At 38.2% G+C, this 14,455-nt stretch overlaps 3 protein-coding genes across 3 annotated transcripts; 1 reads left to right on the top strand and 2 right to left on the bottom strand.

Annotated features, from left to right (window-relative positions):
• Positions 1-769: 769 nt before the first annotated feature.
• LOC101314410 (protein PALE CRESS, chloroplastic-like) lies at positions 770-3,896 on the bottom strand. Its single transcript, XM_004307087.1, has 7 exons — positions 3,267-3,896; positions 3,103-3,170; positions 2,831-3,025; positions 2,627-2,713; positions 2,232-2,282; positions 1,863-2,042; positions 770-1,390 (listed from the first exon to the last, which is right to left on the bottom strand). Exons 1-7 carry the CDS (start codon positions 3,385-3,387, stop codon positions 1,157-1,159), a joined length of 936 nt encoding a protein of 311 aa, XP_004307135.1. The 5' UTR covers positions 3,388-3,896; the 3' UTR covers positions 770-1,156.
• An 862-nt stretch (positions 3,897-4,758) lies between these two features.
• LOC101306868 (integrator complex subunit 9-like) lies at positions 4,759-10,334 on the top strand. The gene is made up of 11 exons (XM_004308561.1): positions 4,759-4,767; positions 4,893-5,291; positions 5,426-5,640; positions 6,449-6,778; positions 6,913-7,123; positions 7,309-7,401; positions 7,501-7,592; positions 8,323-8,440; positions 8,527-8,612; positions 9,129-9,180; positions 9,279-10,334. Exons 1-11 carry the CDS (start codon positions 4,759-4,761, stop codon positions 9,789-9,791), a joined length of 2,118 nt encoding a protein of 705 aa, XP_004308609.1. The 3' UTR covers positions 9,792-10,334.
• Positions 10,335-10,917: 583 nt separating this feature from the next.
• Positions 10,918-14,341, bottom strand: LOC101306575 (pentatricopeptide repeat-containing protein At4g13650-like). The gene is made up of 2 exons (XM_004308560.1): positions 14,327-14,341; positions 10,918-13,488 (listed from the first exon to the last, which is right to left on the bottom strand). Exons 1-2 carry the CDS (start codon positions 14,339-14,341, stop codon positions 10,918-10,920), a joined length of 2,586 nt encoding a protein of 861 aa, XP_004308608.1.
• Between the last annotated feature and the right edge of the window lie 114 nt (positions 14,342-14,455).

Genomic DNA, 14,455 nt, shown 5'->3' with positions numbered 1-14,455 from the left:
TGGAAGGTAGTCCCATAATTGTCTAGTTAGAACCAATTTGTCACACTAAGAAGTTATGAAAGGTCATTCTATAGCTTTTGACCTTTTGTACGAAGGTCATGATATCCCTGACATCATACTCAAACTGAAACTCATATAACCAAGTGAGCTGATTATTCTTAGGGGGTTTTTTTTTTGGTTGCATCTTATATAATCCAAGAGAACTGAATATGTGCATGTCACGACGTAGCCTCTCTAGCTTGTGAGTTGTTGTGAACTTGTGATTATAATTCTGGGACACATGCAAGCAGGTAGACAACATATAGGTACAGTTACCATCCATTGACAAATTCGTTGGTTTCCAATAATTGCTTTGTGGAGTATAGAACCCAGTTCCTTCCTTTAAAATTGAAATGGAAATACATGCATATAAATCACTTAGGGTTACTTCTCATAGTTCTGTTGCCTTTTACCTTTGGTACAACTCATAGTTTCTCATGCCATGTTCCAGTCTTTATCATGGAGATTCCATTGTGGACTGGTTGGAGCAAAACATGTTTTGCCCATTGTGTCACTTCGGCAAAAATAAAAAAAATGCCGCCCCAAAATGTAGACTTGCAAATTTTTAATCCCTAAACAACAATAAAGCTCAACTGAAACATACTCTCAAAACAATCTTTTAATTTCCAACATGCATGTTAGAGATCATAAGATTCTCAGATTTTAAATGTGGATGTAATGTGATCCATATCACAGTCCCGCTGTCCAGTTACAAGACATTAACACATGTAAGGCTTAATTCTGTTGTTTTGATTCATTCAACAACGTTTTAGAATACAGGGTTGCAATAGAACTGCATTGCCATCTGCTGTGCTTTTGTATATATGCTTCTGATATGAAATATTACCATGCCAAGAATTCAGAAACTATCTTCAACATTTTTCTCTACTACTTGACAAATAACTCCAATACCTACCAATAGTGAGGAGTCCTGAAAGTGGCTGAAGAGTGGTACCATCGCAAAGGGTTGGAAGAGAAAATCTATGGTGTCGGCCGCTATCCACCTCTCAGCGTGGGGCTCACATCATTCTGAGCGCTGCTGTATAAGGGCAGCTGTGTCTAAGAGTTCCTCATGTTGCATTCGCAACAACTCCCTCCTGTAATAGACAGTAAGTTGCTACCATTTTAAATCAATGGCCAGGTTTAGTATAGTTTCTACCAGCCGGATGGCACGTTGCTTCTCCTGCTGCTTCAATCTACTTGCAATGGATTCAGGATCAAGCTCTTGTGTAATTTGTACCTCGCTTTGCACAGCCCAGACCTCTTGCAGCAGTGCATCAACCTCTCTTACAAAGTCTACCCTCAATAGAGCGTCATCAACTTCAAGTGGTAGCCGAAGAGGTCCTTCATGCTAAAGGAGGAAAAGGTTATCAAACAATAAATAACTTCAATACCAGTGATGAGAATAATAACAACAGTTACAGAAATTTGTTGACAACATCAGACATCAGGATTATGAGATTAGAAATGCCACATGCGCAATTGTTGACTTGCAATCTAATCCATTAGTTTTCTGCCAAAATTTACTAACAAATAATTCCAACTTCAACTCCTTTCTCTTCCTTACAAGGAATGATCATGAATTTCACATTTTCACCCAAGACGTAAAGATAAACAACAGGACTAAATCATCTGATGTTCATCAGATCTGCTTAAAACCAACAAATGCAACCCCCACGTTCTGAAAACATAAAATGAAATAACCCCAGATTTTTATAATATTTCAATACTGAAACCCTAGGGTAGAAGTTCAAAGCCGTACAAAAGTATAAATCTGAAAACAACTTAATCATAAGCCTGGAATCAACATAATTACAGCATACCTTATCAAGGTCAAATCCATCTGGGACTAAAATGCTAAATGGATCCTCGCGTGGAAATGTATCAATCATGCACTTTTTACATTCCTTCTGCCACGCTTCATCATCAAAACCATCATGCATATTTAAAAGATCGTTGAGCAATCGCATGGCAGGTGAGGCCTCCTGTTTCAGAATCTCAGCCTAAAATGTTGATAAATATTAGAAAGGGTATCAAGGCTTATATAAACCAACTCTTGAAGATGTTCAGGCTGAAACTAATTAATAACTATTAAGTAAGTAATTACACAGCTTAGACTTTCCCAACTGCTGGTTTCAAAATGGTGAAATCATTAAATTAGAGGTTGGAACTAGGAAGGATGGGACTCATACCTCAATCCTTCTATAGAGCAAATCAAGACTTCTAATAACATCCTTTTCATCCTGTAAGAATTTCGCCAACAGCCAAAATCATTAGTTTGGAGAGAAAAAGTACTATTAACTGACTATTAATATCACATTCCTACAGATCTCAAACTTTAAGCAGGGATAACTAGTTTATTGACTTATAGATAGGTTGTAAGAAAACAATTTCTTTCAAAGCCCTTCTAAGTACCTTTGTAAAGGGAAAATATTGAATTTGTTTATCAAAGCTTTTACATTAAATATCGCTGCATATCCCTGATACTTAAAAATATAGTATCACATATGCTACGTAAGATAAAGGTTGTCTTAAAATTAGATACATTAAGTGCGGAAATGTTAAAGCCATCTCACCACCAACTTACATCCCGTCGGGCGAGGTCAAGGCGATTCCATATGACCATCAAAACAAGTTCAGTCAGTTCCCCTTTCTCACCAGCTTCTTCAATTTTCTGCATACATATATAAACATCAATGAACTCAGTCTCAAAAGGAACTGGAGGTGGTATGTGCTCATAAAGAATAAAGCACAATTACTGCATGTCTGCATAATGGATTTCTGATATTACCTCTTCCACTTCTTCAGCCGCTCTAATAAAGCTAGAAATCAATTTCCGAGCTTTCCGAACTTCATCTTCTGGATAATCCTTCAACCTCATGCCAATCTCACGATACTCTTCAATCTTTCTCTCCTCCTCTTCATCTTCCTCTTGACGTCTTCGATGTAACTCCTTTGTTTTCTCCCTCTGTTGAGCTTGCCATTCCTGATTCAGAGAAGACTTCACTTCCACTTCCAGCTTCCAAAACTAGAATTATTTTCTGTGGATGACAATTCACTTACATCATCATAGTATTCTTTCGGAAGACCTTCTAATATTGGCTCATCCTTTTTCACGCTCCTCCTTAAAACTGCCATTATAGGGCCCAGAAAGAATGAATTAGGAAAAACTAAAGAATTCTAAAACCAAGTGATACGAGTAATAAAAGTTTCAAAGGTAAATCTACCTGTGCCAGGTGCATATGCGGGTCTTAAAGGTGAGGGCCAAAGACTTGGATAGGTTGAAGAGCATGGCATAAGTGAAAACGGAAGCAATGTGCAAGTAAGCGGCAATACCCTTGTCTCCATCTCTGTTGTGTTGTATCACTCAGGCTAAAGTTTAAACGAAGATATACCTAAACTTTAGCTACTAATTCGCTTACCATAACTACAACAGGAAATGAAGCAAATGTGTTGTTAAACTAAACAGACTATTCTAGGATTTGAAAACTTGATGTCTGCAGCAGAAAATCAGAAGAGTAAAAATGAAGATGAATTCAGATAAAGAGAGACATAAATCATTAGAAACGCATTTGGACCACAAACACAACCAATACTTGAATCTTTCATTGATCATATCCCACTTGAATCTAAGAATCTACAACTCACTCGAAACTAGTACAATAAACTAAAACACCAACTCAAGCAGCTTAAACAGGCACATCACTTGAGTACACAAATTGAAGAATATAAAGTAATACTAATCCTTCAAGAGACTATAAACAACCCACTTAAGCATCAATGAAAGAATCGCTAAAGATGTTTGACATCAAAACAGAACTTCCAACTGAGTTGGGCTATTGGTTTTAATACTCATTCAAATTGAAAATCAAGCCCCAGACCAAAAGCAACACCAAAGCTTCAACCTTTACCATAACAAGTAAAATCAAAAACCCAAACTTTATAAAGCAATTGGAGGAAGCAAGCAATACCTTCAGTTTTACCAAGTTTCTGAGACCGCTGCTGCTGCTGCTCAGTGTTCAGTCCTCACTAAAGAAGAAGAAACGGGATAAAATCATAAAAGGACCTTTCTGAATGTAAATATCAAACAAGTGAAAGGACAATTTCGGAACTTTAAAAATGTTTCATAAACTCCTTAAAACCTTCACTCCTCTCTTATCGCTGCTGCTGCTGCTGCTTCTTCTTCTTCATCATCAGCTCAGGCTCAATCTCTTTCATTTTCTTATCAATCTATATTGTAAGTATGTGTTTGAATTATTGTTCAATTTCGTTATATTGGATACAAATTGGGGTTTATTAAGCTATTCAAGGATACTTCGGTTTACAACGAAAGAGGAGAATTTTGGGTTTTTGTTTCAAGGATACTTTGAACTAGGATAAAGTTCTGGTCTTGATTTGAGTGCTGAAGGTGCTCTTCAAGTCTATCTTATACGAAAAACAGAGCATTGGCTTTTAATTTGACTTGAGTTATATAATGTATGAAGATAGGCTATGTAGTTGCTGAATTTGTATCAACAGTTGTATAATCTGTTCCCCTAACTGTTAATTCAATATATATATATATATAATCAACTTTTTAACAGTTCATTAATTTCTTATCCGGTGCAGTGTCAAACACAGCACACTTAATCAGCCTCTTATCCAAAAGAATACAACTCATTAAAGTGCACACTCTGCAGTACTGTGTAAAATACTGTCTGACCTACCAAATTCGGACCTATGAAGTTTGTAAGTTTCTTTGTCTATATTTATAGACACAAGCATTTATCTTCTATATGTATATTTCTAACACATACGTGTTCTTGGATTGCATTTATTTTGTTTTGATGTTCTGTTACTATATTTTTTTGCAGACTTGTTTGAGCAAAGGTGGAGGGTACCATTTCCCACCTTGTCACATACTCGATATATGTGGTTTTAGGATTTTATTGGATTGCCCATTAGACCTTTCTGCTCTTACAATCTTCTCACCTATTCCTTCTGCTTCAAAAGCTAGTTCCATAGATAAAGAAAATCCCAAATGCTTAAACTGTAGTGGTCCGTCAGATCGTGAAGAATCCTTGGTTCGGAAGAGACAAAAAGTTGAAAGGCCCCTTGATGCCGATGACTTAATATATGCAGAGCCCTGGTACAAAACTGTCAGGAACATGCATCTATGGAACACCTCTTTTATTGATGTGGTATTGATATCAAGTCCGATGGGTATGCTAGGGTTACCATTTCTTACTCGAACAAATGGTTTCTCTGCTAAGGTATGGTGTAGCATTAAAAGATATAGTCATGCACTATTTTTGCTGTTTCAGTGAAGTAGTTCTTAACTTCATTTTTAGCATCTTGAAGGATTTTAATCTGATTATCTTAATTTCTCTGCTTTTAAAATGCTCAGATATACGTGACTGAAGCCACAGCGAGACTCGGACAGCTTATGATGGACGATCTTGTTTCAATGCACATGGAAATCAGGCAGCTTTTGGGACCTGAAGAGTCGTCTTTTCCTTCGTGGATGAAGTGGGAAGAGCTTAAGCTTCTACCATCTTCCTTGAGAGATGTAGCTTTAGGCAAGGACGGAGGAGAGCTGGGTAGTTGGATGCCCTTATACAGGTACTTAATGTTGCACCAAATAGTTAATGTTGTTTGTCTTATGACTACTTCTTGGTTGGGCAAGGTGTTGAACGTGTTTATGTCCTCACTATGATTTCCTGTTACGGAGTAGATATTTGCATGTTCTTGCTATTTTTTATATTCAACTGGCGGTACACTAATTACAATGTCCCATCTCTGAAACTTTACGGATTTGGCGTAGGACTCATAATCTATATTTCTTCTGTCTTTCTACATTTTATGTCGTGTTATAATTTTTGTACCGCATCCCAATTCTGGGGCACGGCGTATATATTATATTAAGGGATAAAAAGGGCAATGTGCCCTAAACTATTGACTTGATTCTTTTGGGGCATGAACAAAAAAATTCAGACTTCAATAGTTTTGTGTCTCTCAAATTTTTGGATATATCTAATGGTTTCCAACTGTAATAATTTGGTTCAACTATAATTTGTGTCATGCACATGGTTCTTATTTCTACTTTTTTAGCATTGTTTTCCATCTATTCCCTTGTTTCCTGTGTTTTAGTCTCTTCCTTTTCTCTCTTCTTGAATGGATTAACATACCCTCACAGGCCTTTCAATCCTAAAGTTCAAGGTTCGGGCCCCAAAACTGTAACTCGGTCAATAGCTTAGGTGGCTTTGCTGAAGTTTTCCGTAAAACCAATATAACTTAGATAGATGTATGGGATAAACAGTTGGAATTGCTACTTTTAGGTTTTTACTACAATACTTGTGTATCTCATCTAATTTCTGACATTGATAGCAAGTTTCTCTATTTGAAAATGTTAATAAAGAGTACTTCTCAGTGCAGCAGATGTGAAGGGTTGCGTGCAGAAGGCTCAGAGACTTAAATATGCAGAAGAGACCTGCTACAACAGTACATTGATTATAAAGGCATTCAGTTCGGGTTTGGAAATAGGCACTTGTAATTGGACAATAAATGGTCCAAAAGGAGGAATTGCATTCATATCTAGTTCCATCTTTGATTCTGCTCATGCAATGAATTTTGATTATCTTGCTCTTCGAGGGAACGATACTGTGATATATTCGGATTTTTCTTCCTTGGATGGTACAGAAGATATTGAAAGTGATCATAATAACTTAGTTCCAACTACACATGATTTTTCATCTCGCAAGTATGATGCTTTACTTAATGTAGACCTTATCTTTTACTAATCCTATGATTTTCCCACTTTTGTTCTTAATTGTTTCTCATGCTTTCATCAAATGCTGAAAATCGGTGCTTTCCACTTTTGGAATTGATGTGTAGAAATGAAGAAAATGATGGGCAAGACTGGGCCGAGTCGGTACTTCATGTTGATGATAATTTGGAGGAAATGCAGAAACTAACGTTTTTGTCCTCCCATGTCATTGATTCTGTAAAAGCTGGGGGCTCGGTCCTAATCCCTGTTAGTCGACTTGGAATTGTTCTGCAGCTGTTAGAACAAATATCGGCTTCACTGGATGTTTCAGGTTTGAAGGTAGATAATATATTTATTCAATTCTGAATTTTTTTTCCTAGAACTATTTCTAATCAACTGGGCCTGATCGGGTAATGTGGATTTACTTTATTTTATTTCTTAGTGTTTCCACACCCCTTCTAGACCCCCAAAAAATGAGGGATTCTAAATAATGTGGCAGTTTGAAATTCTCTTTCCTGGTACAGGTTCCTATTTATGTTGTTTCTTCTGTTGGTGAAGAATTATTGGCTTTCACCAACATCATACCTGAATGGCTATGCAAACCGCAGCAAGAAAAGGTACACATAGGGCTTAGTCTTCTTTCCACTCTGTTTCGAGTTTTCTTTCTTGATTGCCAACTGGAGGCATTGTAATCACTCCTTGAATTGCTCCTACAGATGTTTTCTGGTCAGCCATTGTTTGGACATGTTGAGCTTATAAATGAGGGGAAGCTTCATGTTTTTCCGGCTATCCATTCACCTAAGTTATTGTGAGTTCTGTATTTTTCTCTCTTATTTTAAGATATTTCTTCTTGGTGATTAGTGTACTGTTCACTTGCTTTTTTTGCCATCTTAGTTTTCATGAGATTGTGTTTGGTCCTTGAGGGCATTGAGTGATTGACAGCGAACAGTGTTATTGATTTACGTTTGGTCTGAGATGTTTGTGTTTCTGTCTGGTTGTTTGATACTTTGATTTATGTTTTGTACAAAGAAAAAAAAGGAGAATACTACCAAAACTGCATTCTTTTTGTGATGAGCCAACTTTCATTTTAAACCTCAACTATGTTATGGACAACGATTCCTAAGAAAAAACGAGTTAATTCCCCTGTCATTGTGTTTTCTGTTTCATTTTGCTCAACAACCAAAAGTTGGAAAGTTAGGACAGCTATTCTTTTCTTTTCTGTGTTGGTAACATACATTGGGAGTTTGTCTGCTTCTCACAGCTGAAAGGTTGTTGCTCACTTAGTATGAGATTTGAAATGATTAGAAGGAAGAGAAAAAAATGCAAATGAGAGGAAGCAGTATGTTTTAACGTTTTATCGTGCCATATATATTATGTTGAAGTCTGTTTGTATTGAAAAAGAAAGAAAAAGGCATATTTGTGGATTTTAAGAAAGATGCACAATTAAACGGCATTTAGTGGTTAATTGTGGGTTGCTTAGCAACTTGTACTAGGGTTATCCTATCTATGTCATCCCCAGAAATTGACAGTTGTGACAGAATGAATTGGCAGGAGCCATGCATAGTTTTCTCTCCTCACTGGAGTCTGCGGCTTGGTCCTTCTGTTCATTTCCTGCAGCGCTGGTGTGGGGATCAGAATTCTCTACTCATTCTTGAGGTACTAATATATACTATCACTAGATATGCATTTAAGTAGTTCAAAGAACTCTTCATAAAGCATTCACCTTGTATCTGTATTTGCAGAATGAATTGGACGTTGAACTGGCTCTCTTGCCTTTCAAGCCAATGGCAATGAAGGTTCTTCGGTGCTCATTTCTTTCTGGGATAAGGTAGGATCTTTCTGACACTGACAAAACATTTTGCTTCATAATAATATAATCTGATAGTTCTCGATAAAAGACCACTTTCAGCACCAAACCACTTGCTTTAAATTTCTTAGAGCGATTAAAACTATAAATCCCACCATAGGGCTAACCTCGTGTATCTTGACCCTCAATGATGGATAATTGGACATAACTTGTTTTCACTGAAGGTTTTGCATGTTGTATTGAATTTTCCAACACATTTTAAGAGTTAAAACAAATTGGAAACTGAGATTTAATATTGGCACATACTTTTTGGTGGCCTTCCAGCTCCAAATTTGTGGTATGTGTGAGAGCTGTTTGCTTGTTTGAAAATGGGTACGGCGGTGGTGGTATTATTCTGTCATTTTCCAGCCAGAAGGCAAATCAGTTATCATGTTTCTTATATGTGCATAAGTATGGAAGTTATCTGGTTTATAGCATCTCCTGACTTAGCATGCAAGTTAGTCAGCAACTACTTTAACATTTCTCTGCTTTTTGTAGGTTGCTGAAAGTTCAACCATTGCTGAACGTACTGCAACCAAAAGTTCTCCTGGTAGTTTCCTTTTCCTTGTCATGATGTCCTTTTCCTGATTTATAAGATTCTCGTTTTTCTTTTTAACATAATAAGTCCTTTTCTTTCTGCTCTAACAGTTCCCCAAGGATTTGAAGCTGATTAACTCTTCAAAATCAACTGCATTCTCGATCTTCCAGTACTGCCCTGATGAAACATTATGTATACCAAGCTTGAAGGACAAGACAGAATTGGAGATTGCAACTGACTTGGCTTGCCACTTTGATTGGAGAAAATTGAAACAGGGAGATATTAGTATAGCAAGGTTGAAGGGAGAGCTTTTTAGAGAGCGTGGCAAACAACGATTGATCTCTGGAAAAGTGCAGGAGTCCTTGGAGATCAGACCACTGGTACACTGGGGTTTACCTGATTTAGATAGGCTTTTGACAGTGTTGTCAAGCAGGGGCATCAAGGGTACTGTCCGAAAAGCAAGTAGTGGTTATGAATCAGAAAATTCTACTGCAATACTTGTAACTGATCCTAGCGAAGCACTTATAGAAGTCAAAGAAACTAGCACAGTAATTACGGCTACTTCCGAAAATTTAGCTTCCGTCATCTTTGAAGCTATAGGAAGTATTCTAGATGGAATATAGATTAGAAAACGTACACAGTTTAGTCTTTTTGTCTTAGAAGGGATTATGTGCACAGCAGAGGCGTTGGTAAACGGCAAAGTTCCTCAGGGGCAATGATACAAAGAGGGACAGAAAAATTGCCAAGGGACAATGCCATGTCTAAAACCTGAATTCACATACAAAACTTATGCATCAACCATAGAGGAACAAATACCTTTATCTAATGAAGTAATGGGTGTGCTAGACCTGATGATATCCCTTGCACTATCGTTGTTGATGGGTATTGCAGGGGGAGGAAGCCTTGAGATTTATTGACGAGATGTATCATCAAAGCAGAAGCCTTTACTCGTAACACTTACAAAGTTACAATGCAGTCCTGAAGAGTATGTGCAAGCAAGGAGAACCAGAAACTAATCCCTCACATGCTTAAAAGGAATATACTCCCACAAGTTGCAACTTACAGTGCTCTTATGAATGGTTTTGGAAATATGTTAAATTCAAAGTTGCAACTTCCATACTGTACTGCCCAAGTACAGTATAATGTGTATAATGGTGCCTGCATTACTGACTTTGCTTCTATTGTAACAAAGGCCTGGTTTATGCCATTTGGAGACACAGAAACAATAGAATTTTAAGAAATGATTGCAAGCCTCCAATGGTTACCCTTAAGGCAATCACCAACACTGTTATAAGCAGGTTGATATACTTAAAGGTCAAGCATCATTCTTCAAATCAGGCTCTTCTTGATGAACGGAGGATCGTGACCTCTTCTTGATACTGTGTTTGTGTTTTCTGCCTTGGGATCGTGACCTCTTCTCATTGATGTTTTAGTATAAGAAATCCAAGGAACAAACACTTTTTTCTCTAAATGTTACATGTACATTATCCATTTTTCAATAGGTTAAACAGATTGACTATGGCGGAAAGCCATCTTCGTTTGGCGATGTTGGTTTGTCTGAGAATTATATGAAGTCATGGTCATGTCCAGAATTTGATAGACTAAAGAGGCATTGAATACTTTTGATCAGTGAAGTTGGTTTAGTTTCTATTTTCTATGTTAGAACTTAAAAGTTATACAGTTCATCAAATGGGATACAAAATTTTGGTCTTGGATAATAAGGAAAATGATCCTGTTATCCAGTAGAAATCACCAGTAATCCCCACAAGAGCATGAGCCATCTTTGAAATGATGGAATCTATTGACGTCCCTCACGATTATCTCCCTTGAGGTGATTTTACAGATGAACTTGAATGCAGTATGGCAATCTACACACACTCTTAAGTTCTTCTTCACCCTAATCGGAGCTCCTGGCGGAGTGGCAATCAATGCGAAAGCCACTGCAAGCTTCTCACTGTGATACCGTAGCAGCCGCTCCTTTTCGCTTTGTTCCACATCATGGAGGTCGTTTTCCACCATTGGAACATAGCCGGCTTTATGAATACGGTCAAGCAGCTCATCAAGTTTTACATATATCTCCCTGCTTCTCAAATGACTTCTGTCACCTACAATAAAGGTATGTACCTTGTCTTGGACCTCAATCCAACTCATCCCAGGTTCCTTCTTTACCTGGTTGTTTTTCATAAGTCTTCTCATTTTCGCTACCTTGTCCCACATGCCAGCTGCTGCATATATGTTTGCAAGAAGTACATGAGTACCGGATTTCTCAGGCTCCAGAACTAAGAGCATATCAGCAGCACGTTCACCAAGCTCCACATTTTTATGGATTCTTGCAGCACCAAGAAGTGATCCCCAAACTGAGGCATTTGCTTGAAATGGCATCGTGTTGACAAGCTCCATTGCCTCCTGTATCTTTCCTGCTCTGCCAAGAATATCAATCATGCAGGCATAATGTTCCTCCCTTGGCACTACTCCAAACAGCTCTTTCATTGACTCAAAATATTTTCTGGCTTCAGTTACTAAACCTGCATGATTGCACGCACAGAGGACACTGACTAGAGTAATATGATTGGGGGAAATACCATCTCCGAGCATATGATTGAACATATTGATGGCCTCTTTTCCATGTCCGTGTTGAGCAAGTCCTCCAATCATTGCAGACCATGAAACTATTCCTCTCTGGGGTACCTCAGAGAAAGCACGACCTGCATCTTCTATGCTTCCACATTTTGCATACATATTAACAAGGGAATTTCCGGCAAAAGCATCAGATAAGAATCCAAACTTCAGAATGTGAACATGAATCTGCTTCCCTTGCTCATACGCGGACAAATTTGCACAAGCATTCAGAAGAGAACTACATACAAATGAATCAGGCTCGTTCCCCCTATGTAGCATTTGCACATAGAGTTTTAGAGCTTCTTCACCTTGTTCATATTGAGCATAGGCAGTGATCATTGATGTGAAAGCCACCAAATCTTCAGTTTTGCATTCTTCAAAAATCCTTCCTGCATTTTCTACTTGACCACACTTTCCATATGCATCAAGAAGGCTATTTATAACATACCTGTCAGACAGAAAACCTGTTTTGATTGAAAGAGCATGAACTTGTTCGCAAACTTTTGCTGCCTGCATGCTCGCAATGGATTTAAGAACTGTAGATAAAGTAGTGTCATTGAATCCTATTCCTTCCCTATGCATTTCAGGAAAGAGGGTTACAGCTTCTATGTCTTCGGCCATCTGTGAATGACCAGAGATAACAGCGTTGCATGCAATCATGTCTTTCTTTGGCATCATATTCAAAAGCAGCCTTGCATCAGTCATGATCTCACACTTGCAATACATATCTATCAGTCCGACTTTGACGTATGAATCTGATTCTGTATCCATCTTTACCAAGAAAGAGTGCAACTGCCTACCCAATTTCTCGAAAGACAACCCAGCACAAGCTTTAAGCGCACTTGATAATGTAAACATATTCGGACGGATACCTGACCCTCCCAGTTGCCTGAAAAATTTGAGCGCCCGACCATGGCAGTTGTGAAGAACACAACCAGCAATGACAGCATTCCAGGATACAACATCAGGTTGTGCAATTTCCTCAAAAACTGAAACTGCATCTTCAAGACATATGGCTTTTGCATACATGTCGACAAGGGCATTGGCTGAGAACAAATCCGAATCATACCCAAGCTTTACTACATATCCATGAAGTTTCCTTCCTCTTCTACCATCCCCCAACCCGGTACAAACATTTATTATACTAGACAGACTATACTCATCAGGCCTTACTCCACTCAGCACCATTTCCTCAAACAAATCCATTGCCTCCAATAAGAAATCACTCTGCACATAACACGAAAACAAGGCATTCCACGACACAACATTCCTTTCCTGCATCACATCAAACAACTTCCTTGTATCCCCAAACTCCCCACATTTCGAATACATAACAACCAAAGCATTAGCAACAAACTCGTCGGACTCAAACCCGGTAACATACACCACCCCATGAACCTGCATTCCCAGTCTCAAATCTTTAGAACTAGAGCAAGCCTTGAGCACACTTGGGAAGGTGAACTCATTACTCTTCACCCCCAATCCATGCATCTCATGAAAAGCCGAAAGGGCTTCTCGACTAAGCCCATTTTGGGCATACCCAGAAATCAAAGCAGACCAAGCAACCAAATCTGGTTCAGGACATTGGTCGAGCAGGTTCCGGGCATGCCCAAAAAACCTGCTTTTTGCATAGAGGTTGATCAAATGGTTCCGAAAGGTCGAGTCTTGGGAGAACCCGAATCTGATCAAGTGGGCATGGACCTGTTTGCCCACACGCACAGATTTGGAAGCAACGCATTGAGACAATAGGTTAGAGTAGGAGATGGACTTGTTGTGGGGTTGGTGTGAGATTTGTTGTTGCGGGTGTGTGGAGAATTGAGCTAATTGGGTTGGGTTTAGGGTTCTGGATTTAAAGGGCAGGAGGTAAAGTCGACAAGGGTTTTGGAGGGAATGGAATAAGCTTAGCTTCATCCTTCATGCTTCATCTCTTTCAACATTGACTCGACCTCTCCTACGTGAAACTGTGAAAGAGGAGGGAAAGGTAAGAAAGAGGACAAGGGCAGATGAGGCAATTCCAAACTGTGCATGTGTGGATCTATTTATTTCATTAACAAAATCAAATGTATTTTAACTTGGGAAAATCCAAGAACCAGGTAGTGGTTCTGAATCAGAAAATGCTACTTCTGCAGTACTTGTAAGAGATCCTAGCCAAGCACTAGTAGAAGTGAAACAAAGTAGCACAGTGATAACTGATACTTGTGAAAACTCTGCTTCCATTGTATTCTGATAGCATCTAGATGAAGGGAATTTCTAGATTGTGTGCACAGTTAGCTCATTTTTTGTAGAAAATGATTATGTGCACTAAAGTTCATGTACATCTAGATAAATGGTTAGAATTTTGTGTATTAAAATTTATGTTTTCTAACTTTATGTATATAAATGGTTGGTGAGTTGTAGCTTGGTAGGTAATTTGACCGACAACGTTGAGGTCGGTTCAAACCTCACATACATATGTAAGAGTGGGTGAGTTATATAATAATTCTTTAAAAAAAATTATATAATTTAAGGGAAAGACTTCTATCCCTTCGAGTATCCATACCTTGTAAGGTGTCATTGTCTTATTGGTCCACGTAGGTTCACATAAAATAACAGTTTAACGGAGTTTTGTAACTGTTGTAATGGATTTTTGTAAATGCAAAAAAAAAAAAAAAAAAAAACCCTCTAACGA

This window comes from Fragaria vesca, linkage group LG7 (genome assembly GCF_000184155.1).
Source record: "Fragaria vesca subsp. vesca linkage group LG7, FraVesHawaii_1.0, whole genome shotgun sequence".
Classification (NCBI taxonomy): Eukaryota; Viridiplantae; Streptophyta; class Magnoliopsida; order Rosales; family Rosaceae; genus Fragaria; species Fragaria vesca.
This window is presented reverse-complemented; position numbering and strand designations above follow the sequence as displayed.